Source organism: Plectropomus leopardus, chromosome 8, assembly GCF_026936395.1.
Source record: "Plectropomus leopardus strain MGB_pleo_1.0 chromosome 8, ASM2693639v1, whole genome shotgun sequence".
NCBI classification, from domain to species: Eukaryota; Metazoa; Chordata; class Actinopteri; order Perciformes; family Serranidae; genus Plectropomus; species Plectropomus leopardus.
The window spans coordinates 19142104-19164733 of record NC_142183.1 but is presented as its reverse complement, the minus strand read 5'-3'; the positions used below and the strand labels follow the sequence as shown (position 1 = coordinate 19164733).

The 22630-nt window shown below is 38.7% G+C and overlaps 2 protein-coding genes across 2 annotated transcripts; one reads left to right on the top strand and one right to left on the bottom strand.

Annotated features, from left to right (window-relative positions):
• Positions 1 to 4: 4 nt before the first annotated feature.
• Positions 5 to 6594, bottom strand: LOC121947878 (endonuclease domain-containing 1 protein-like). The gene is made up of 2 exons (XM_042493038.2): positions 3165 to 6594; positions 5 to 1515 (listed from the first exon to the last, which is right to left on the bottom strand). The coding sequence occupies exons 1-2, from the start codon at positions 3453 to 3455 to the stop codon at positions 898 to 900; spliced, it is 909 nt and encodes a 302-aa protein (XP_042348972.2). The 5' UTR covers positions 3456 to 6594; the 3' UTR covers positions 5 to 897.
• Positions 6595 to 7330: 736 nt separating this feature from the next.
• On the top strand, positions 7331 to 18031 carry LOC121947877 (zinc-binding protein A33-like). The gene is made up of 6 exons (XM_042493037.2): positions 7331 to 7954; positions 9368 to 9463; positions 12150 to 12383; positions 12590 to 12612; positions 13315 to 13430; positions 14811 to 18031. Exons 1-6 carry the CDS (start codon positions 7436 to 7438, stop codon positions 15374 to 15376), a joined length of 1554 nt encoding a protein of 517 aa, XP_042348971.2. The 5' UTR covers positions 7331 to 7435; the 3' UTR covers positions 15377 to 18031.
• The last annotated feature ends 4599 nt before the right edge of the window (positions 18032 to 22630 follow it).

Genomic DNA, 22630 nt, shown 5'->3' with positions numbered 1-22630 from the left:
TTCACCCATTTCATTGTTTTATTGGAAAATCACATTGTAACTGAATATGTTATTAGATGACATTGATGAAATAAGGTACATATTTATCAGAAATACTCATTTCCAGCCATCATGAACAATTTCATGAAAAATGTATTCAGTAATTTCAGAGTGAGGTAGTCTGTCTAAAGGGACAGTTCATCCCAAAGTCAAAATACCTATTTTTCCTCTTACCTGCAGTGCTATTTTTCAGTCTGAATTGTATTGGTGTGAGGTGCCAAATGTTTGGGATATCGACCAAATCTCAACAGCGATGTCTCTTTCCAAAAATCATGACCCAGTTACTCAAGATAATTCACAGACAAGGTACAAGGTAGATTTATTAGTCATTTTTAAAGATAGTTTAAAAAATGAAATTAAAATTTGTCCTTAAATCCTGTTTTTGGAGTCAAAGGAGGAGTTCGATTTTCTTTGTACAAAGGACGAAGAAATTTGCAATAAATGTGTAATATATATATATATATAACTGTGCTTAAAATTTATATTAATTTTGTAACAGCTTTATATATGAAGTTGTTAGAATTATAAACATTTTTTTCCCTAGCTTTTTTCTTTTTTTCCCTAGACATCTAAACCTAACTTTTTAAAAATATTTTTTTTTCCCAAAATCTACTTTTTTTCTTGCAATTTATGGAACAATTTTTACCAAGTTGTTTGTCTTTTCTAATGTTTTGGAAAAAAATCACACCAATATAGGGATCCAAAGGTTTAAATACTTGTGAAAGGCATATGAAAGCAGCGCAAGAGAATCAATGCTGCTCCAAGTTTCAAAGGGTTAATCAAACACTCACTGATTACAGATGAAATAATGTGCTGTACGCTGTGATTACTGCAGTGCACACTCACAACAGTTAACATCTAACTTAAAGAAGAGAGACACTCTCTGTGAAACAGACTGATGGGCATGGCCAGCCTCTGCGTCAGGATGTCCTCCAGAGTCTCCAAAGACATCTGCCTCACGTCGTAACCCCTCACTGAGGCCCTCGCCTTGAAATTCACTGGCACAATCTCCTCTCCACTGTTGCGGTCATTTCTTCCCACCGCACCGTGTGTGGGGAACAGAGGCCTCACAGACTCAGGAAGGTCAGATCTGTAGGACGGGCAGCAGTAGGCGGACCACATGTACTCAGGAACAGACACCCTGTTATTGATCCAGCGCGGTTCAGACTCGTACGGCATGGCTCCGGTGATCACATACATCGACCCGTTGCAGAAGGCCTTGAATTTTCTTAACATGTCGTTCTCAAGTCTGTTCCAGGGGCCCGAGTTGGAGCCTGCACGCTGAGGGACAATGTTTGTTAGGGTGAAGGTGGCGTCACGGTCCTCTCTTGTCTTCTGGTGCATGCTGGGATTGAGATGACCCTTGGTGTAGTTGGAGTTTCTGTAGTCTTGAACCACGGCCTGGCTCTCAATCACATTCTGGTCCACGGGGTATTGGAAGTGTTTCATCTCTGAGCCAGCACGTGAAAACACCAGCTTAATGACGAATAAAGAAGGACATGTTAATCTTCAGAAGCTACAAAAAAGGCAGTTTTCCTGCTGATTGATCCTTAATACAGTTTGACCTGAATAGTCATGTACGTCTGTGTGTATTTGAATGTGTGACGGATTCATTCATGTAATTTGAAAAAGAAAAATCAAAACAGAACTCACAAAATTCTGCATTCCTCTCTTTGTTATCTCACAAGAGGAAGAAAATATGCAAGACAACATTTTTGTATTTACGCTTAGAGATAGCCTGCTCCTACTTCTTTTCAAAGATAATGGTAAAAGCTTTATTACAGGGAACAGGGAGTAGTTACACACATAACTTAGGTGCCAGGCGATCAGAAAACAACGTAAATGAAGTTAAAGTAACACCTACATGCTAACTTCATTAGAGCCCTTTAATGTCTACATTAAGAAAAACAAAAACAATGGTAACAAACGGGTGAGATGTCACAGATAAACAAACAAACAAATAAAAATCAAAATGACCAAAAATGTACTGCTATAATGCTTGTAATATATATTTATACCAACATATATGGACAATATATGTATTTGCTACTATGGTAGTAGTAGTACTACTAGTGATAATATTATTTCCATGTATTTATTCTAGATATTTTACCATTGCAACACTGCTTTGAAAACATCTCAGAAACTGTAAAAAATCAAATCAAGTATTATATATAATACTCAAATATATAATTGATAACATTAATTATATGGTATTAACAACAGTATATGTTGTTTTTTTCATTAAAATATTTTTTTTTTAGCTTAGCATCACCACCTTTACCATAAACTAATTGTTTAACCATTTGGTTGAGCATAGCTTTAGACAGTTTAAAAAAAAAAACATTATTGAAATTATTTCAGCATTTTTGCCTCATGCACGCTGTTGACAGTCTTGCACCTACATGATGTGCATAGAATTAATCTCTCAACTTGATCCATTGAAACTAAGATTGGATGACATGATCCAATCTGATTTCATAATCCTTTGTTACTTTTAAACAACCCATTTACAAGATTTAATCCTATCCGATATCTGATCAGATTACATCTGATCTTTGGGTCCTTTTTCTTACTAATCTATATAATCACAGTGTGCTGTCAGTTAAATAGGAACAGCTATCCAAAACTAATGTCTTTTTATGAAGGTTATAATAATGAAGTTAAAACTTTTTATCAAGAGGTGTTGATTAAACATTTTGGAAGTTGGGTGTGTAATATCAGCATAGCTAAACACACCTAACTTAACTTGGCTTGATTTCTGTTGAAACATGAGAAAAAAAAGAAATGTTTTGCAAATTGAAGAAATTGGTGGATTTGGATTTTATTATATTAAATGTCCAAAAAACTATATTTATAATCATATATTTAAAATTATAGTATTTCTTCAATATAAAAAATATATTATTTTAATAATTTTTCTTTTAAAAAAGACTTTATCTTTATTTTTTCTCCAAAGTTTAGGTAATTTTCTTGTACGTTTTGCTCATTTTTGGGTCATTTCCTCTGAAGTTGCTCCTTTCTTTTTACCCATATTTTAGAAAAAACTCTTTTTTTTCAATTTGCCCAGGTTTCAAAGGGTTAACAAAGTAATGCTCTTGAACACTACACACTGTTTTACTCACCTGTGGTTCATACATCCAAGTGGAATTGGGACGTTTGCCTTCTGCTGGACTGAGTATGTACGCAGAGTACAGTGGTGCACGATGCTGTCGGTGATACAAACTGGCAAAGCGGTACTGGTTTTTGTAGCGCTGGCATATTGGCTGGTATCCTGCTGCACTGATACCCTTTGGTGGAGTTTTATTGTAGAAGAAATATAGGCACTGGGAGAAGTCGGCACTGATCTCCCCAAAGACCAGACCACCGTACCAGGGTAGGAGAAGAAGGAGAGCTCCCGCAGACAATTGCAGCATCTTCTTTTTGGGGCAGCAGGTCAGCTGTCAGCCAGCAAACACAGACTTTGTTTCCTCTTAGACAAAGAAATAAACGTGTGTTTCCCTTGTGTCCACTCAGCGTCTGGAGTAAAAGCGTTTGAGGGCTGTCACTGAGGGTTCCTCTTCTATATACTGACAGCAGGAACCCTGTGGGTGAGAGTAAACCACCCCCTACCCCTGTCAAACTTCCCCAGTTAACCAGCAGTCAGGTGGTCATCTGGGAAACAGTGGCTCTGAATGTCCTTTTCTTGTCAGTCAGCTGAGGTGGAGGCCATCTTATTTCAAGGCTTAAATCATTTCACGGTTGCATCAAGGTGAGGAAAAAGACGTGCTCCAAAACTTGAGCTGAGCATCAAGACTGAGCTTATTTAATCTTGATTAGAGGATATCTGAAAAAGTGCTGTAAATGCTTCAGAAACTGACTGTAGTTTCTGGTTGTTGTCTTGTATCCATCTCTTTCACGAGCAGGTTTTCAGAGCTGCAGGGACTACAAACCTCTTGAGGTGTTGCAGCATTTCCCTGCAGAACGTCTGTCCCCAGCTTTCTCACATTTTGTCTAAAACGATGAAGCATCGTGAGAGGTGTGGAAAAACCACGAGTACCTTGCCTGATGCGGAGCTCTGTGTGGATCGCAGTGAGATACTTGTGATGCAAACAGTCATTTTTATTCTTGCATTTTCACTGTTTCATCCTGAACTGTATCTGAGATTTTTTTTTGATGCAGATGTTCATTGGCATTAATTTGTTAATATCTATCGTTTCACAAACGCAAACCTCTGGGCAAGTCATCAAGTTTCATTTTCTGTCTCTCTCCAGTTTCTGTGTAGTCTGGTGTTTATTCTGTCATCAAAACTCCCCTAACTGTGGGAACCAGAAATATTTACCAGAATACAAGCACTCCATGCATCACTTCCATTATTACTCAACTTTATTTATCAAAAGTCTGTAGCTTCTTTATCTCGTTTTATTTCAGGAAAATCCTGAGTTTCAGTTGTTCTGCTCCAATTTGTCAAAACCTTTTTTTAAAGATTATCTTTTGGGCTTTTTTTAAATTGCCTTATATGTTATATATTTAACATTTAAAAAAATAATTTAAAAAAATATATATTTAAATATATTTTTAAAATTATTTCTACTTTTTAAATATAATTAATTTCATTCTGTGTCTCACTGACTATTGTTGTGACATCAATTTGTTGCCTGTAATTATTTGTTTGTGTGGTTGATTCTGTTTGCTGAATTGTACATTGATCCGATCCAAATCCATATCGCATTTTTCCAATTGTATCTGTGATAAACTGTATTTGCACAACTTTAAACACTAATAAAAATACCTTGTGCACACTATAGATAAAGATCTACAGATGAAGTAAAATGAAACTGTTAAAGGGAAAAAACAAAAAGTTGTTTAAATGTTACAGTTAAGCAATATCACACGAGACAGAGTGATGTGCTCGTAAGGATATACGAGTGCAACCTAGATCATAATTAGTTTTCGTGAGCTGAGTTCAGATGCCTTTCACAAGCATTAAACCTTTAAAACCTGAGTTAATTGGTTCTTTCAAAAACATGACATAAAAGAGCAGTCAGCAATTTGGCATGAAATATCTTGCAAATTCCAGCGAAACTGGTTAGACTGAGTAATTAAGGCTGCCTTCAGAGTCACTGGTGATGAGTCATGACCTGTTGATGACCTGGAATCACCATCGTTTTAGTTTCCACACGCAGAAGAGATGCTGAGTAAACGGAAATCTAAAAAGAAGGAGGCTGAATCTCATATTTCATGATGTATTTTGTATGAAATTGTCTGTCATTTAACAGACATCAGCGAAATGATTGATAGAGAAGAGGAAAATAAAGCCCTCATACAGAGACAGGTTGATCATCTACATGTAAAACACACCTTTATGACCCCATGCGTACATAAAGACATTTTTTTATGTAGCTTTCTTTATACAATCTTGAAAGAGCAGTCTGAATACTCTCCTCTCTGTTTCAACCTCCTCCCATAAATAATCGTACGTCCCTCCCCTCGCTGACTGACTCTGTGTCAGCTAGTTTTCGTTCTTCTTCTACTTTGTTCTGTGTTACTGACTCAGCAGCTGCAGGGTGTGTTTTGGCTCACTAACCTGTTGTAATAAATTTGTACAAAGAGATTCAAAAAGATTTTAAAAAAAGACACGCACATCCCATAGAGGGTGCTGGATCCAAGATAAACCAAAATGTGATAAAATAGAGGTCCGTACGACGGGCAGGAAAAAAGGATTTTTTTTCTGCCAAAATAAGTGACGTTTTGAGCCAAAACGCTCTTATTTTGTAATAAATTTGTACACCACAGTTTCACACTGAAGCGGAGTTAGCTCAGGAACAGTTACCTTTAACCTGACTGTAAGTAGTTGGGAGTAAATATTAAGCCAGAAATAATTTGAATGTTTTTTGTATTTGTTTTTGTTAATAACTTGCTTGTGCAATATGCTTTAGTTCAGTAAAGCCTGAAAAACCACTTGGACAACTTCTGTTATTATATAACAGCTGTTGTAACGAGCTTTTGAATTTTAACCCCGTTTTCCTCTTTTAAACACTGTTGAAGCAAAAAAAAAAAAACCTGTGACAGTGACAAATAAAAAGCTAAAATAAATGTTTTTCACCCTTATCCATTTAATGACCTCACTAACAGAAAAGCAATGGAATTTTTTTTTCTTCCCACAGCACCTCCCATCTGGAGTGATTATTTTTGTAACTTCCTGTAAGAGGCAAACTGAAAAGGCAAACTATTTAAAGACACAGCAACATCTAGTGGATCTTTGTAAGCACGTCATATAACTGAATGGTAGGAACAACTCAGCCAGGTGGAGTTAAAAACATATTTTTCATACAGATATCGTGACGCAAAACATGCTCTACAAAACGTGCTCTACAAAACGCTGAGCAGGATGTTAAAGGGTTATTATTAATTCCCCTTTAAAATGTGTTGAGCTATTTGAAAAAGCTCCAATCCAACAATGTCCCCAATGTGAGGACTAAATTCATCCTCCACACATGTAGGCCCGTAACTTCCAATTCGCTTACTAATGGTGGTAGATCATTTAAAAGGCATTAAAGGGGCAGTTTGGATTTTTTTAAGTGGGGTAGTTAGTGTTTACTTACAGTAGATGGCAGTCGGCACACCTTCAGTTTGGAGAAGCAGGTAGGAGAACCACCACAGAAGCTAAACAATATACTGCACACCTAGAAAAAAAAAGGAACAATGACCAACTGCAAGAAATGTCCCGCAAATTGGGTTATGATAAAATTACCCAAAACCAGGGGAGGATTATTAGGAAATCATCAATAATAAGAAAAAATCCCCAGAAAATTATATGTGTAATTATAATTATAACATATAATTAACATATAATTAACACACACACATCAGGTCACGCCTTGTTAAGTTAGAGCTTGTTTGTGATAAATGAGTAGGTTAAATAGAAAATTCCCAGGAGAATAACCCCTCCAGGTTGAGCCCCCAATTCCCTCAAATCCTAGCAACGCCCCTGGATAAGAGAGAAAATATGCATTTGTTGCCTACAATTGTTTTCTAAAGCAGAAGTGAGCAACTTTATCAAATCCACTATAGTCTTTGCAAGGACGACCACTATTTCTTCAGTCACTAAAGATGAGATAATAAACCTTAGTCAGGTCATATTTTAGTGGTTTTTCTGTCTTTCTAATAAAAATCTTTTGTCTGGGGGCTGATGGAGACGCCCTGTCATGGAGCAGCTTCATGTGCACGGAGCCTGTTGCTGCACGCCCTTCGTCTGTCTCTTCCGTGAAAACATTTCTCTGCTGTCCGCTTCAGACCCCTCCCTCCCTCTCTCCTCCTCTTCCTCCCTCTGTGTGTGTGTGTGAAACCGCAGTCTAGTTTTTACTGTGCTGTCATCAGACTTATCTTAACTTCAGAACTATGTGTGCAGCCGAGAATGGCGGACGCCAACGCTATTGAGGAGCTGCAGTCGGAGCTCACCTGCCCGGTGTGTTTGGAGCTCTTCCAGGAGCCGGTGATCCTGGAGTGCGGACACCACTTCTGCCAGGTGTGCATCATCCAGTGCTGGGAGGCCAAGGCGGACGAGCTGTCGAGTTGCCCAAAGTGCAGAAAGTCGTGCGGACGTAAACTGCGACCCAACTCGCTGCTGTGCAACGTGGTGGACAGTGTGCGCAGAGCCCGGGCCATGGACACAGCCGCGGGGACGCACGGCTGGGACTCGGAGGGTGCTCTGGAGGAGCCGGAGGAGCGCGAGCCCGGGTCCAGCATGAGCAGCGTGGCCTCGTCCATCGGGCTCTGGCCGCGCCTGTGGATGGATATGTGCGAGGAGCATGAGGAGAAGCTGAAGCTGTACTGTGAGGACGACCAGCTGCCCATCTGTCTGGTGTGCGGCATGTCCCGGGACCACAAGACCCACAATGTCATCCCCATTACCGAGGCCTTTGAGAACTACAGGGTACTGTCTGATTGGCTGACTTTAGACACGTTTGCTTCTGATCCTAGGCCCAATGTGTGGCACATCTCACCTTAAACCCGAGTTAACACAGAGAGAAAGTACTTGGTGATGAATGTGTTGACAGCATTTTTTGATAGAAGTTAATATGGATCTCTAAACTTTAAGTTTTAGGGAGTGCCATCTCATCCGTGCTCATTTGACAGTCCTCCCCTTGTTGGAAGGACATCAAGTTATACAAACACTAATAAATGTCAAATAAAGATCAGTTGATTTATGGAGCAAGAACAGTGTAAATACATGTTGGCACTGAAAATGCCATTAGCACTGTAAGATAACAAAAACTCCACTGAAAAAATATTTTAGGCGTTAACAAAGATTTTTGAATCTTTCTTTTTTCAGTGTCAGATACATTTATTTTATATTTCCTCTGTTTCAACTTTCTGTCACTGCTTTGGCTACAACAGTAAAATTGAGCACTGAAAAAAATAAATTAAACAAGCATTAAAAATTATAGATTTTATGATACTTTTTTTTTCTCATGTCCTTTTTCCAGGGTCAGTTTTGTTTTCCCATGAGATGTTTTTTTTGTCAGTTTCAACTTTTTGTACCAGATATATTTTATTCTGGTGTTTTACTCTTTCTGATGTGATTTCCGATAACAATCATTTGATGTTTTTTTCTTCATGTCATTTTTTTTTCAGTGTCAAGGTTTTGTTGTTTTTTGTCTCATTTTTTTCCACTGTGTAACTTTGTGTCACTGTTTTGCTTGGAAAAAAACTGAGTGAAGCTGTTGAATCTGAAGGGAAAAAAACCTGCTGTCGTAAATCAAAAACAAAAAAAACTCACGCTAACAAAAGAGTTACATGAAGAAAAAAAATCTGAGGTTTCTCATGAAAAAACAAAAAATATTTTTAAAAAATCATTTTTGATGCTTGCGTTTTATTTTTTAGTTTACTTTTTCAGGGTTTTTTTTTCATTTTAATGTCAAATTTAGTTTTTGTTGTACCTCTATAAGATTTAATTTATTAAATAAACAAAATTAAGTCAAAGATTTTTTTTATGGCAGTTATTTTTTAAAGCAGACTCTCTGGCAGCCCATGGGTGTTTTACAGGAATTCAACAGAACAGTGTGAGCTCTTATTACTCCTCCGCACTTTTGACCCTGCAGCTGACCACCATCAGTCTGTTTGAAGATGCTCTGAGAGGCCTCTCATGTTTTACTGGCGCTGAATTTTCCGTTTTGTTTGAGTTTGTTGGAGAGAGCGGTCAGCTGAGGAAAGGAATCATATGACTCCCATTAGAGATGTTGTTTTTGAAAGCAGACGCATCAATGAAATGAACTTAAACAAAATCTTGTTAAGCGTCATCACTTCTTAATGATATTTAACATGTGACTGTGTGTTTCTGCTGCAGGATAAGCAGGCTGTCGCTCTGGAGAGGGTTCTGCTGCAGACTGAGGAGGCCACACTTTTCCAAAGACAGACCAATGAAAAGATCCTCCTCATAAAGGTAGCAACATGAGTGTGTTTATGTTTGTTTGAAGCATTGTTAAAGACAAGAACCAGAAATTCTGGTCACTAAGCAGCATTCAAATGCATACCTCCACCTTTACCGGTCTGACAGACGCATGAGTCGTCCTGGTTATGACTGGTGGTGACATAACAGGTTGTTACTCAGCTTTGTTTGTGTAAACGTGATGGTTCTCATGTTTTTGCAGACGGTCTTCCTGAAATTAAGCAGGTGGTCAATAAACATTCATGCACGTCATGTCATGTTTGTCTTTCCCACAATCTCTATAACTCTATAACTCACACGCATGCATGCACGCACGCGCGCACACACACACACAGAGTACAATAATTATGTCACACACCCTCACAGATAGAGATAACAGCTCACTGAATTTCAGCTTGGTTTCTTTTCCGCCACAGCAGTGCTCACCTCAAACAGAGGTCTCTCAGTTTATTCGTGTGTTGAACAGAGATATGTGTATCGTGTTTGCTGAGTGTTTCTGCTGCAGCAGATAACGACACGTCTCTGCTCTGTGTCACTACAGACTCTACCCCGTCTGTCTGTCTGAACGTCTTGCCCGTGTGTCTTGCTGTCTGTCAGTTTGACCTAGTTTATGTGCACATTCACAGATTTTCACTTCTCTGTTTCTCTGTCGGTATGACAGGATGTGGGTCAACAAGTTTGAGAGGAAGTTCGACAATTCGTCTTTTCATGCAAATTTCTCTTCCTCTGCGTGTGTTTGTGACTGTTATTGTGCCCGTCTATCTGGCTATGTTTGTCTGTTTACCTGTTTTAGGAATAAATTAAGTATTCCTTTCTTTTATTTAAGTTAGCTAAAGTTGCCAATACTGCAACATAAAAAAGAAAGCCCTCTGTTTCAAGTAAAGGCCTGCATTGATTACATTACTGGAAGGGGAACTCCACTGACACGCCAAAGTCTGTTTACAGGTCTTGGGGATTATGACAGCATCTGATACAAGTTTTTTTGTGGCTCCAGAAGAAACAAAGTCTGATAATGTCCTCAAAAAGACAAGTTTGAAAATGTATAAAACTGCTGCGTTAGAAGAAATGGGAATAGTAGACCTCTGTAGCTCGCTCCTTATCTCCGCTCGAGGCTGCATTAACTAGCATAACAAACCTGAATCCTCTTCTAAATTAGGGCTGCACGCTCCCGACACTGGGTTTCAGTCGGTACTGATTACAGATACCAGTGACTGGGGTCATTCTCTTATGTGTAATGCAAAATAAGGCTCCACTTAAAAACAGATTTCTTAATTTTGTGAAACAAAATGTAACAAATAAATAACTTCCTTAAAAAAATCTTCAAAATTAACAGGAAGTAGAATTCATGTGCAATTTCTTAAAACAAAGCAACAAATTGGTCAAAACCCCAACAGCAAAAAAACCCAATAAAACAGTTGAATTGAATAAAGCAGCTTATTTGTCATTGGATGTCAGTATTGGGATTGTGCATCCATTTACCTAACTGTTAGTGGTCAAATTGCATTGTGGGTATTGTGTCATGTTTTGACAAAGCAGAGAAATGTGTGGAATTAAAAAAAAGCACGCCTCTGATTAGGCTTGCATTAATTTTGATCCTTAAAAAAAAAAATCATGAGTCAGTGTGAAGAGTGAACAGTGTGACAGGATTGCAATGCTTAATCAGTGAAATTCTCTTTTAAGAAAAAGAACATAAGTATTAAGCACAAAATGAACTTAAAACAAATCAAAAGTAAAAGTCCTAAACACAGAAAAATTATCCCAGTGAGTTATAAATCATATTATTATTGCTAATGCATTTATGTGAAAGTTGAATTTGATTTTTGGACTTGATTGAGATAATTTTCACTTAATTCATAGATTATTTAGAATTTTTGTAATTTCACCCGTAACAATCCATCATATATTCTACGATCAATCATAATAATAAAATATTCATAATATTTTCTGTTACTTTTTTAAAAATTTGATTAGTAAAGTAACTAAAGCTGTCGGATAAATGTGGTGCAGTAAAAGTATAGTAAAAGTGAAGTGGATTAAAAGTATAAAGGGTCATGGCAGTAAAGCACACATCCTGCCACTATGTGCTTTCCATTAAGCCTAGTAGTGTTAGAAAGTGAAACTGTCAAAATGTATAAAACAAAAGCAAAATGCAGGGTGTTTCCTAACACAAAACAAAACAGTAAAAAAAAAAAACCCCAGTAAAAAGTATCTGTAGGTTTGGTTTCAGTCCCTCATGGTCAAACAACATGGCCTCTTTTCTGCATATTTGCACAAGGAGTCAACAGTCTTCATTCTTCTGGTTCCCAGAAGTGCAACATATTTGAAAGAACAGCCCCTGTGTGCCAGTGAAGATTGGGCCTGCAGTGAAATAAGAGTAGTGGCGTTTTTCCTTTAAAACCAAGGCTATAAGAGTCATACATTTAGTCTCTTCTTAGTATCTATAGGTGATGGGATCAGTATTGGTTTGGTTGGTCAGACAAATGGAAACAACGTTAAGGTTGGACTTTGTTGACTGACACATTTGCAGTAAATGTCTCGCTTCACAGAAACTCATAGGAAAAGAAAAAAATGATTATACAGCAACATTCATGTTCAAAAATGAGATTATTTAGGCCTAGTTTTGAAACATCACAGAATCTTTTTTATGTTCTTACTGATGGGAGTCGTTCTTGTGTCTCAGGAGCGAGCTGGAGATCTGGAGGAGATGGTCACTGCAGAGTTTGGCCGTCTGAGGGAGTTCCTCCTGGAGGAGGAGGAGCGCATCAGGGAGAAACTGCAGAAGCAGAAAGAGGAGAAGCTGAACCAGCTGGAGGAGGCACTGACTCACACCACAGAGCAAATCAGCCAAATGGAAAGCATGGCGGACGAGCTTCGCCTCAAACTCAGAGAAGACGAAAACCCAGAGCAGCTCAAGGTATGAGAGAGAATGGATAAAAGATGAGCTCACGTCTCTGTATCTAGAGAGCCCGAAAAAGCAGTCAGCTGCATGAAAATAACAGAAAGGACAAAAACAGAAGGATATTGTTGTCATGTAGAAGTGCAGCAACATTATCCGCATGTTACAGCAGAGACTGGCGTATTTTTTTAATCACAGACTTGTTGTGATCTGCTCTCTTTCAGGGAATCAAAGATTTCATTGGAGGGTGAGTTTCTTCTTGATCATCAGACGACACTGATTTCTTATTGAGTTACTCACTCATTTCTCGGTCATTTCCCCCCTTATCTCTTTGTGACTGTTATTGCAAATCAAATGACTGAAGTCACAAGGTAATGGCATATGGTTTTGTAAGTAAGTGTTGCAGAAACAGGATGTTTGGGTATGATTGTGGCTAAGCGTGGCATCTGTGTCACATAGTCATGCCAACTGCTGGCCACGAGGAAGGCTGTTACTTGAAGTTTTACTGTAAATCACAGGGTCTGTTTTTCAGAGAGATTTCCTCTGCAGATAATGTGTCTCATGATAAAAACCTCCTGAACAATAAACAATGAAGGAATTCTAACAGGGAGAAGTTTTAGCTGGTTGTCATCTGCAATCCTCACTGCTAGAAGACACTAAATTCTCCTAAATGTTACACACTGGACCACTTTTTCTACACAAAAACAGAAGAAGGGTGCTGTAGCATTTTTTTTTCTTTTACAAAGAGTTTGATATTTAATAATAATAAGAAACCTCACAACTTCACAGTTGTGTAAAAAAAACTATAGGCAAGTTTCCCTTCACTCTCGGGCTTCCTCTTGCTTTTAATAATTTTATCTTTCATTGTCACTTAAATTTCCCTCGGGATCAATAAAGTACCTATCTATCTATCTATCTCTATCTCTGTCACTCTCTTTCTCTCTGTTAGGGCCGACAGCTTCTTTGAGCGCCCCCCAGAGGTGAGTGTGGACCTGCAGTCTGGAGAGTTCCTGGGACCTCTGCAGTACAGGACCTGGAGGAAAATGAGCTCAATTTTCCAGCCAGGTATACTGACTCACACATGCACAGACACACAGACGCACACAGACACACACAGACACACACACACACACACGAACACCCTTACAACAGCAGGGTTGGAAATTAGCACCATCAGCCACCAGCCAATGGCTGGTAAAATGTGCAAGTGGCTGCTAAATGTGCTTCACTCACCAGCCACAGAAACATTGATAATCTATTGAGTGACTGGCAGATTTTGGAGTTCACCAGCCACAGTGACAGAAAGCCAAAAAAGTTAGTTTCCAACCCCGTACAAGAGCAGTTTATGCAGCAGAGGCTTAAAAAATACCAGATCGCACTGCAACACTGTTTCTGTCAAAAATTTGCAGTCACCAAAACCATGAGTAAATATGTCCGTCAGAAACCTCTTTTTCCACAAGACGAGACGCAGACAGCACGCAACCAACGTCACTTTACACTAACTTTTACTTAATCAACATGCAGTACCGCTCTCTCAGCTATCAGCGGTGACCCTCCACCCAAACACAGCCTACCCCTGCCTCTGGGTGTCTCTGGAAAAATTCAGCCCAACCTGCCCAACAACCCCGAACGCTTCACCCTCTACAGCACTGTTGACATTGTTGTTTCTTTAAAAACTACAATGAAATATTTGTCAACAACCTTCTTTTTTCCATGAATAGGAGGAGACGCCGACAGGATGAAACCAAAGTCATCAAACACTAACTGTGACTTTATCAACATACAGTATTGTTTACGAAAAAAGACTAAAAAAGACTAAAATGTAGTTTTAATTTCATTGACAAAAAATAGTGGACCACTCCAAGCCAAAGTCCAGATCCCACTTGAATCAGCGGCTACGTTTGCATGCCCACTAATATTCCTAAAGAAAATTTGTTCTTATATTTCTTGCATGAGGCCCATTGTCTCAGGCTAAGAAGACTTTAAACAACTGCTGCTTTAAGACAACATGGATTTATCTACAAAAGACATTTTTGTGTTTTGCATTTTATGTTCACTCTCGTATCAGCCTGCTCGTTCTGGAGGAGTCAGACGACAGTTTCAAACATGACTATTCTTGCTCTCTGAACTTCTGCCACAGAGTCAAAGTCAAGAGTGTAAAGACTCATTTTGGGTCATTTGCCAACAACATGTCAGACGTTGTTGATTGTGTAACACAAGACTGCAACACTGGATTTAATGAATCTATGGAGTTACATGTTGACGCAGCATCATTTATATTTCATCTGTATCCATGTAGCTGATGCTCTTATCAAGCTCGTCTTACACTCGTTGAGGCGTTCAGTATCTTGTTGAAGGTCACAGCCGAGGAGTCTTTCTCGGGTCATTCTCTGTAAGAACGTTTGTTGTTGCATTTCTAACTCTTTTTTTTTTTTTCCCTCTCAGCTGTCACAGCAGTGACCCTCGACCCGAACACAGCATACCCCTGCCTGTGGGTGTCCCAATGTCGCACCAGCGTCCAGGTGGGAAAAATCCAGCCCAACCTGCCCAACAACCCTGAGCGCTTCACCCTCTACAACATCGTCCTGGGCTCTGAAGCCTTCTCCTCTGGCAGACACTACTGGGAGGTGGAGGTGGGCTCTAAGACAGCGTGGGGTCTGGGTGTAGCCGCAGCCTCCGTCAACAGGAAGGAGGAGATCAGTCTCTGCCCAGATGATGGTTTCTGGACCCTGGTGCTAAGGGACAACGGAGACGGCACCAGTGAGTACGAAGCGTGCACCGACTCAGACGAGAGCTTGATATATCCCTCCAAACCCCCCAGGAGGGTGGGGGTCTACCTGGACTACAGTCGTGGTGACGTGGGGTTTTACGATGCGGGGAACATGAGTCACCTCTTTACCTTCTATAACGCAAAATTCAAAGAGCCAGTTTTCCCATACTTCAACCCCTGGCCGATTATCAACGGATGCAACCGGGAGCCGCTCACTATAGTAACACCACACTGGGGATAGACGTCTTTTCTTTTTCATCAGAAAACACATTCAGAATAAAACTGCAGAAAAAGACTCAGCAGCTGATGGACTCATGTCACGACCACACGCATTTGCCTTCTCATAAAGACTTTGCTGTAATGATGATGTGGTAATGATAAACATGCAGGTATCTCTGAAATGTAAGACTGAAAATAAGAAAACAAAACTACTAATGCACAAGATGGGTTAAACTTGTCAGCACAACAACCTGCAATCGCCGATACAGTCACGCAGAACTGTGTGCATCAGCTTGGAGATGTGTACGAGTGGCATGTTCGTGTTTTTTTTCACAAAATGTCTAGAAAAGATATATTCTGAGACATATTTTCCTTATTTAATGGAAAAATACAACCTTTTGTATTCACATTTCTCTTGCTGAGTTCAAATGTTACTAGTGTTTACGACATGGGAAGTCATGTACACAAAGTTATGAACTCAGAGCTCACAAAATTTACAAGGTCATGAATACCACATCAGGGAGGCCTTCATGTGGTCACTTCTCGTGAACATCGAAACACGGCCCCATTTGAACGCAGCATCTCTTTCACAGAAATAAGGTGAGCTTAATTGAAATGTTAGCTAATCAGAAAACACACTAAATTAAACTGGACAGTCAGAAAATAAAATTTTCTAAAACTGTCTTGGTTAAAGGATTGATCCAACAATTAGTAACTTTAGTTCGGTCGAAATAAACCCTTAATTTACCAAGTTATATGTGAAAATATGCCGGCTGCACACGCTGTTTTCCCTGCCGTCTTCCATTTTAACGCTGGGCAGCTGCTCTTATTATTCTCTCAAGGCACACCATTAAGTATGTGAAATAAAATGACAGAAAAAAGCAATGTACTCAGCTAGTTGCAGATAGCTGATATATTTGTCCAAATTGCCCAATACTAATAAATGAAAAATGACACTTTAAAGGTCAGGGCCGTTGATATTCTTCACTTTTTTCTCACTGTTAACAAATCTCATGAAAAAACCTATGATGAATTCATCAGACTGACACATATGGGGCGTCCGGTGGCTCAGTGGCGAGAGCAGGCGCCACATGTACAGAGGTTGTGTCCTCGCTGCAGCAGCAGCGGGTTCGATTCTGGCCTCGGCTGTTTGCTGCATGTCGCCCCCTCTCTCTCTCTCTCTCTCTCTCCCTCTTTGACTTTAAGTTGATATATTTAAGGCATAAAAGCCAAAAAAAAATATTTTTGAAAGGAAAAAAAAAACCAACAAAAAAACCCAAACACATTTTTTGTCTGTGTAATCAAAGAATGAATCTTACTTCTTACCTCCGTTTTAATGCAAAAAACACAGTGCGCTCAGGAAGCTTGGTGGTTTGGTTTTTGCTCTGAGAGCACGGTGCAGTTTAAGGACTGGAAAAAGACATAGAATTTTTAAAATCACTAGAAGCAGTAACGGCATATGCACATGTAGAACGACATTTCCAACCTGTGTATCGTCAGCTGTATGACCGTTTACAGACAGGCGTGTGCTTTTCCACATCATGTCCAGTCACTTGGATTCACAGCAGGTGCACCCCAATCAGGGTGCAGAAACAAGGATTATCTCCCGGATGATCAGGAGAAATGGGAAGCACCTGAGCTCAATTTTAAGTGCCCTTTTTGTCCTGCTTTTTTTTGTTTAATTTCAAAAAATGGGATATTATGTGTAGATTGATGAGGGGAAATTAAATCATTTGAGCTTAAACCTGCAAGATAACAAAATAAAATCATAGTGAAGGGGTCTGATTGCTTTCTGAATGCACTGTATTAAAAATACATACATGAGCCACACTGTTACGCTGGATTACATGTGCCTTTATCACGATGAACATGGGCACTGTGGCTTATTTTGAGTCAATCCCACAAACACTGTGCTGCTGTTGTAAGCCCTCAACCGAGCACCAAATGTGCATTAATCCATGCCTGAAAGTCTTACACAAACACACCATTTCCTCCTGTTGAAGGTGAGATTATATTTTTTGTTACCTAAAAAAATTAAATAAAAAAATACATGTTAAATAAAAAAACAAAAAAAGAATGGGCTTGAGACTGAGAAACAAGGATTAAAAGACAGACAAATCCTATGAAATTTTGTATTAGTTCTGAAATCATTAGAAAGGGGGTGAGGAATATTGCTTGCTAATGTCGCCAAAGACTTTAAGATTTCCTTTGGAGTTTCGGATCTCCAGTAGCTGTGTGAATTATCATGTGACTGCTTGCTAGTAAACATTGTTGTAAACAAAGCAGGATTAAAAGAAAATCGGCTTTGCAAATGTTTTATGAGGAAGAAAATGCATTACACACGTTTGTTAGAGCTCTAGGATAAACACGGTGTGTTTTGTTGAGTAACACTGAATGCAAACTGACCTCACTTGTTTACATAAAAACATAAAAACTCCACAGGGTGAATTTAACTTGTTTTTTTTTCAGAATGGTTTTAAAAATGTATCAGCTCATTTTGCTGCAATATCTTATTGCAATATAATATACCCTTATATCTTTGTGTGCAGAATAATAATAAATATTTTTCAGTGTTTATAGTTGTTTTGTATCCAATCATGATATGTGCATCTGACAAAATGATGTCCACAGTATATTGAAGATAAGTAATAAAGACTGATATGTGCCAATTTCCAAATCAGTAGATGTGTCTGATTCAGCTCTGTGAAAATGTGATTTTAAAATACTCTTTTGAAAGTCTCCGAAAGTTTTGACCAGAGACAAACACTGTTTGTGAGACAAACACTGTTTGTCTCTGGTCACACTGTAGATATTTGACATTAGATTTTAATTATATGAGTAAATTTCCTGCTGAGGTTGTGGTTGGTACATTTTATTCCACCAGAGGGCGTCCAAAACTCACTGTGAATGCATAATCTGTGGCCTTTATTGTACAGCTTTGAATTTATGAACGTATGGCAGCAAACTGCAACCCACTCAGAACTGTTTTACTGTTTTAGGAAACAGTTCATCTCAAAAAGTGATGCAGAATTATTTTACAGATGAGTCGATTTTATTAATGTCGCCCAGTATCATAAAATACAAATTTGTGTCAAGGGAGGTTTTCAATTCTGTTCATGTCTGATGATAAAGAAACCTCCCAAAATAAACTTAACTAAGAAAAATATGTAAGAAATCTCCGTACGAGCAACAGAAAAGGAATCTCTCTTTTTAGGACATTTTGTGTGCAGAATAGAGTAACGCAGCAAAGTCATAATATGGAAAATGAGGATGAAAATTACGTGGATTCATTTTTAACATAAGATTAGAATCCAAAAGGGGCATCAAGTTTCAAGGTGCTGCTAAACATTAAGTTTGTCTTAAAGTTTGTGTCATATTAAGGGCTCCTATGATCATGGAAAAAACATGGAATTTCAAAATGACATTTTCCAGGCCTGGAAAAGTCATATTATTTGTAAAAAAAACGATACAAAAAACATTAAAAGTTAAGATAACCTTCCAAATAATGTAACCTCAAGGATAATGTATTTTGTTGATGTAACTTAGCTTTATATGCGTCCATGTGTGACGTTCATGTTTGCAGGCTGGCTAAAACCATCTTTGAATAGAGTGTGAATTTGTTATGTTTGAAAAACTTTGGGCTAGTAGGGCAAAAACAATGTTTTCTTAAAACTGGGTCCTTGAAAGTCATGGAAAGGTTTGAAAGTTTGTCCATGAAAATGTGGGAACAATGGAGACACTGAGTGATAAAGAAGAGCGTGCAGTGGCCTCATTAATAGTTGGCTCATGATTCAAATCTGTAATAAAGGAACAAAAGTGTACAGGGGATCAACATGATGTGCAATGCCCTTAGTTGATGACACATCCTTGATTACAATGGATCAATTCAAAATTTTTGGCTTCAGAACTGAAACTAATTTGGTGGAAAATGGGAATAAAAAGAAACCAGAATGTCATTGAGCACCTGAGGACCCTGACTTTGAGTTTAAAACCCTGATTAATGTTATCATATGTTACATCTGTAAATACGTATTTGTCAACATTTGATTACCTGTCACCTGCCAGTGTTTGAGTTTTGTGTCACAGATACGCAAAGTGTTTCTTTCACTTCGACATTCATTTAACCAAGGTTAATGAGCTCTCTTATTCCAAATGAGCAGTAATCTGTGACTACCCTTACAAACAAATAAATAATGAGAATTAGTCTGACCCAAATATCTGTTCTCCCTGTCAGCTTTATCTCTGTGCGTCATCTGCCTATACATTAACCATAGACTGCTAGTGTGCTGACTATACCTGACAGGGTTATGTCTGCTCTAACTGTCCTGATCTGTAATTAGATATTATTGCAAGCCAATCAACATGCAGTAACACAAGCCTTCACTTCTACATTACTGCTCTGCTGCCACTCCCTCTGTTATTCACCCGTCTTTGATCGCTTCAGAGAGGGTCAAGGTAAAAGAGAAGTCTGAGATAAAAGTTCTCCATTAAAGTTTTCTGTTTAATCTTTTTTTTAATGTTCTCCTTTAAAATTCAGAGTTTTGTTCCAGCCCTCATCTGTCTTTTCATCTTGTTCATCCATCCTTCACATTTCCTTTCTCACATGACTGATTTGTTCCCAAAATAAAACCCTTATATTTAACCCACAGCGTTGTGTAACTTAGCTTTTTTTCTGTAATGGATCTCTTTTCAGCTTCCCACTTAACAATTTGCCCCTTCGCTCCATCAATAATCGATGAGGAGAGGGACGGCGAGAGGGGCTGAGGGAAGACAAAGAGACTGAAAGACAGGGTTCAAGCTATTAATGGAAGCCTCATTAGAAACTGGAGAGAAGTCAAACTATACTTTATCCCCAAGTCTGAAGAAAAACACTATCAGGGTTTCAGGTTGAAATGTTAACAGGAGAGAAACAGGAGAGATTTTAGGTGTGGGGAAAAGAGAGATGCTTTAACAGCAGCCTACATCCTCACCTTTGACTAGAGGGAGGAAAAACAAAATGACGGGTTTTATTTATATGAGGCTTAAAGGTGTAGCTCAGATTTTTTGACTTGAGGTTGTATGGGGCACTTTGCCATGGACAATATATTACATTCAGTCAGTCGGCATGCCCCCAGTTTGGAGAAGCAGGCTGGAGTCCAGCAGCTAAGCAATCTACTGCTGTGTGTGTGTCTGTGTGTGTGTGTGTTGGGGGGTCAGCAACAAAAACTACTGACTTATTTTTAGCCACCTGAAAAAATACAACCTAAAAAAATCAATATCATTTTCAGTTAGGTCATATCTGTAGACATTGATTTAAATCGGGGCTGCCACAAAAGTATCACGACAGATTCACATTTTAAACTCAACAGCTGCATTCGTTGCTAGAGGATGGAGCACAATTGCGATACATGGATAAAAAACGGCGGAACATGAACAACAATCAGCAACATTAAGTAAGGACGCACGCCGCGCGTAAATACGCACAAATAAACAACTGAACAGCATGACCAATAACACCGCGTGGAGTAGAACAATTAAACAGCAGCATCGCCCAAACCACTGCGTAAAAGCACATCAATGCGCACCAAAAACCACCGCAACAACAGCTTCGTTTAGGCCCTACACTAGCCCAACCAGCTGACCAAACAAATACAGGCAATACACAGAAACAACATTATAATCTACAGTGATGTGCGCTTTTTCCCTGAAAACAATCGCACTGGAAACGTATCCAGTCTCAACAGGTTGGGCTTATTCACCCCGAGGTTAATTAACATTTCTGTAAATGTGCCAGTGTTAGCTTTGGGCTTAATTTCATCTGCAGTCCTTTGGCAAGATGTTTTGAAACCTGTAAAATGATAAATTTCACACAACAATGGCAAAGGCACAATGAGGGCAGCAACAGCTACAACAAACAGGAACTCCCAAGACAGAACACAAGACATGCAGAGTAACAGGAAACAGCAGAGCAACAGCCAAACAACTGCACAGCAACAACAAAGCGTTTGAGCACAAACTGTTATGCACACAGCATGAAAGAACCACACACACTAAGCTTAACATGCAGAGCAGCAACAGAAACAAGGAACAGCAATAGACAGACGCAGATATAAAATACAAACAACATGTTCGTACGCACCAAAACACAGACAGGGACTGCAACACAAAGTTAGGCAGGTTATCCATAAAATAGATAGTAGTATGCTATATTTGGAATATTTCCACTGATTAACCTCTATGTCAGATAGTTTTTTTCAATAGGAAAATGAAGCCAATATATAACTCAAAGAAATTAAAGTTCTAGTGAATATCAGGATGCCAATGTTGACATTTACTAATAGCTTAAATTAAAAACAAAAGTCTGGGGTCTGAACTACACATTTTGCATATTGCTTAATCAGATTTACTCTGTTTAATCACTGTTACATTTAAATCATTACAAGTTCATTAGCAAAAGGTGAGACAGGTGTGCTTCAACAATAATAGTTATATCAACTGTGGTGCTACGATGTAGAATGAATTTCCAAAATAAATATACATTTTATAAGGTACAAAGATGCAATTATTGTAAAGATACGGAAAACAACATTTCATAACTATACCATAAATTTAAAAGTACAAATAACATACGTTATATCCCTCTCTTCATTGAGAAACAGTGATTTAACTGGTGAACACAGGAGCTGCTGGTCTACTGCTGCATTCAGCAGATTTTGTTTGTGTTAGATAGATTTATATTTAAATTATTTGCTAATCATAAAATACACATCAAACTGCTTCACCTGAGGACAGTTACCACATACATAATGTTGAGGATTAAATCACACAATAAAGCCACAGGCTTATTTATGCTGTGATCCTCTAATGGGGTCAAGATGCCAAGTCTGACATGACCGTCGGGTGCAAATACAATATTCATAAAATTACATACAGAAATAAACATACATACAAAACAACACTGTATTAGTTTTTTCATGGTACCTTTTATGAGAGACTATTTGCCATTTCTTCAAAGCTTGTTTAAATGTCTCTCCACTTCAAGCAGTTTGAGAGACACTGGAAGTTTATTTCATAGCAGCCAAATGTAAAAAAGGTGTTTTTGTATTGTTATTGTGTGACTACAGTGTTTAAAGCTCAGTTTCCACAGCAAAGTCACACAATAACATTAACTACCTGATGGAAGCAACAGTAGACCAGCAGCTCCTGCGTTCAGCGAGCTAAAATTACCCTTTTTGTCAATGGAGACTGGTGGCATTGACAAGAGCATAGATGGGAAACTGAAACCGTTAATGGCTTT

Coding starts and splice junctions, on each gene's coding strand:
- LOC121947878 (XM_042493038.2), bottom strand. CDS start 3,455: ATGCTGCAATTGTCTGCGGGAGCTCTCCTTCTTCTCCTACCCTGGTAC. Junction 1,516..3,164: donor CTTGGATGTATGAACCACAG/GTGAGTAAAACA, acceptor TTCGTCATTAAG/CTGGTGTTTTCACGTGCTGG.
- LOC121947877 (XM_042493037.2), top strand. CDS start 7,436: ATGGCGGACGCCAACGCTATTGAGGAGCTGCAGTCGGAGCTCACCTGC. Junction 9,464..12,149: donor AAAAGATCCTCCTCATAAAG/GTAGCAACATGA, acceptor CTTGTGTCTCAG/GAGCGAGCTGGAGATCTGGA. Junction 12,384..12,589: donor AAAACCCAGAGCAGCTCAAG/GTATGAGAGAGA, acceptor GCTCTCTTTCAG/GGAATCAAAGATTTCATTGG.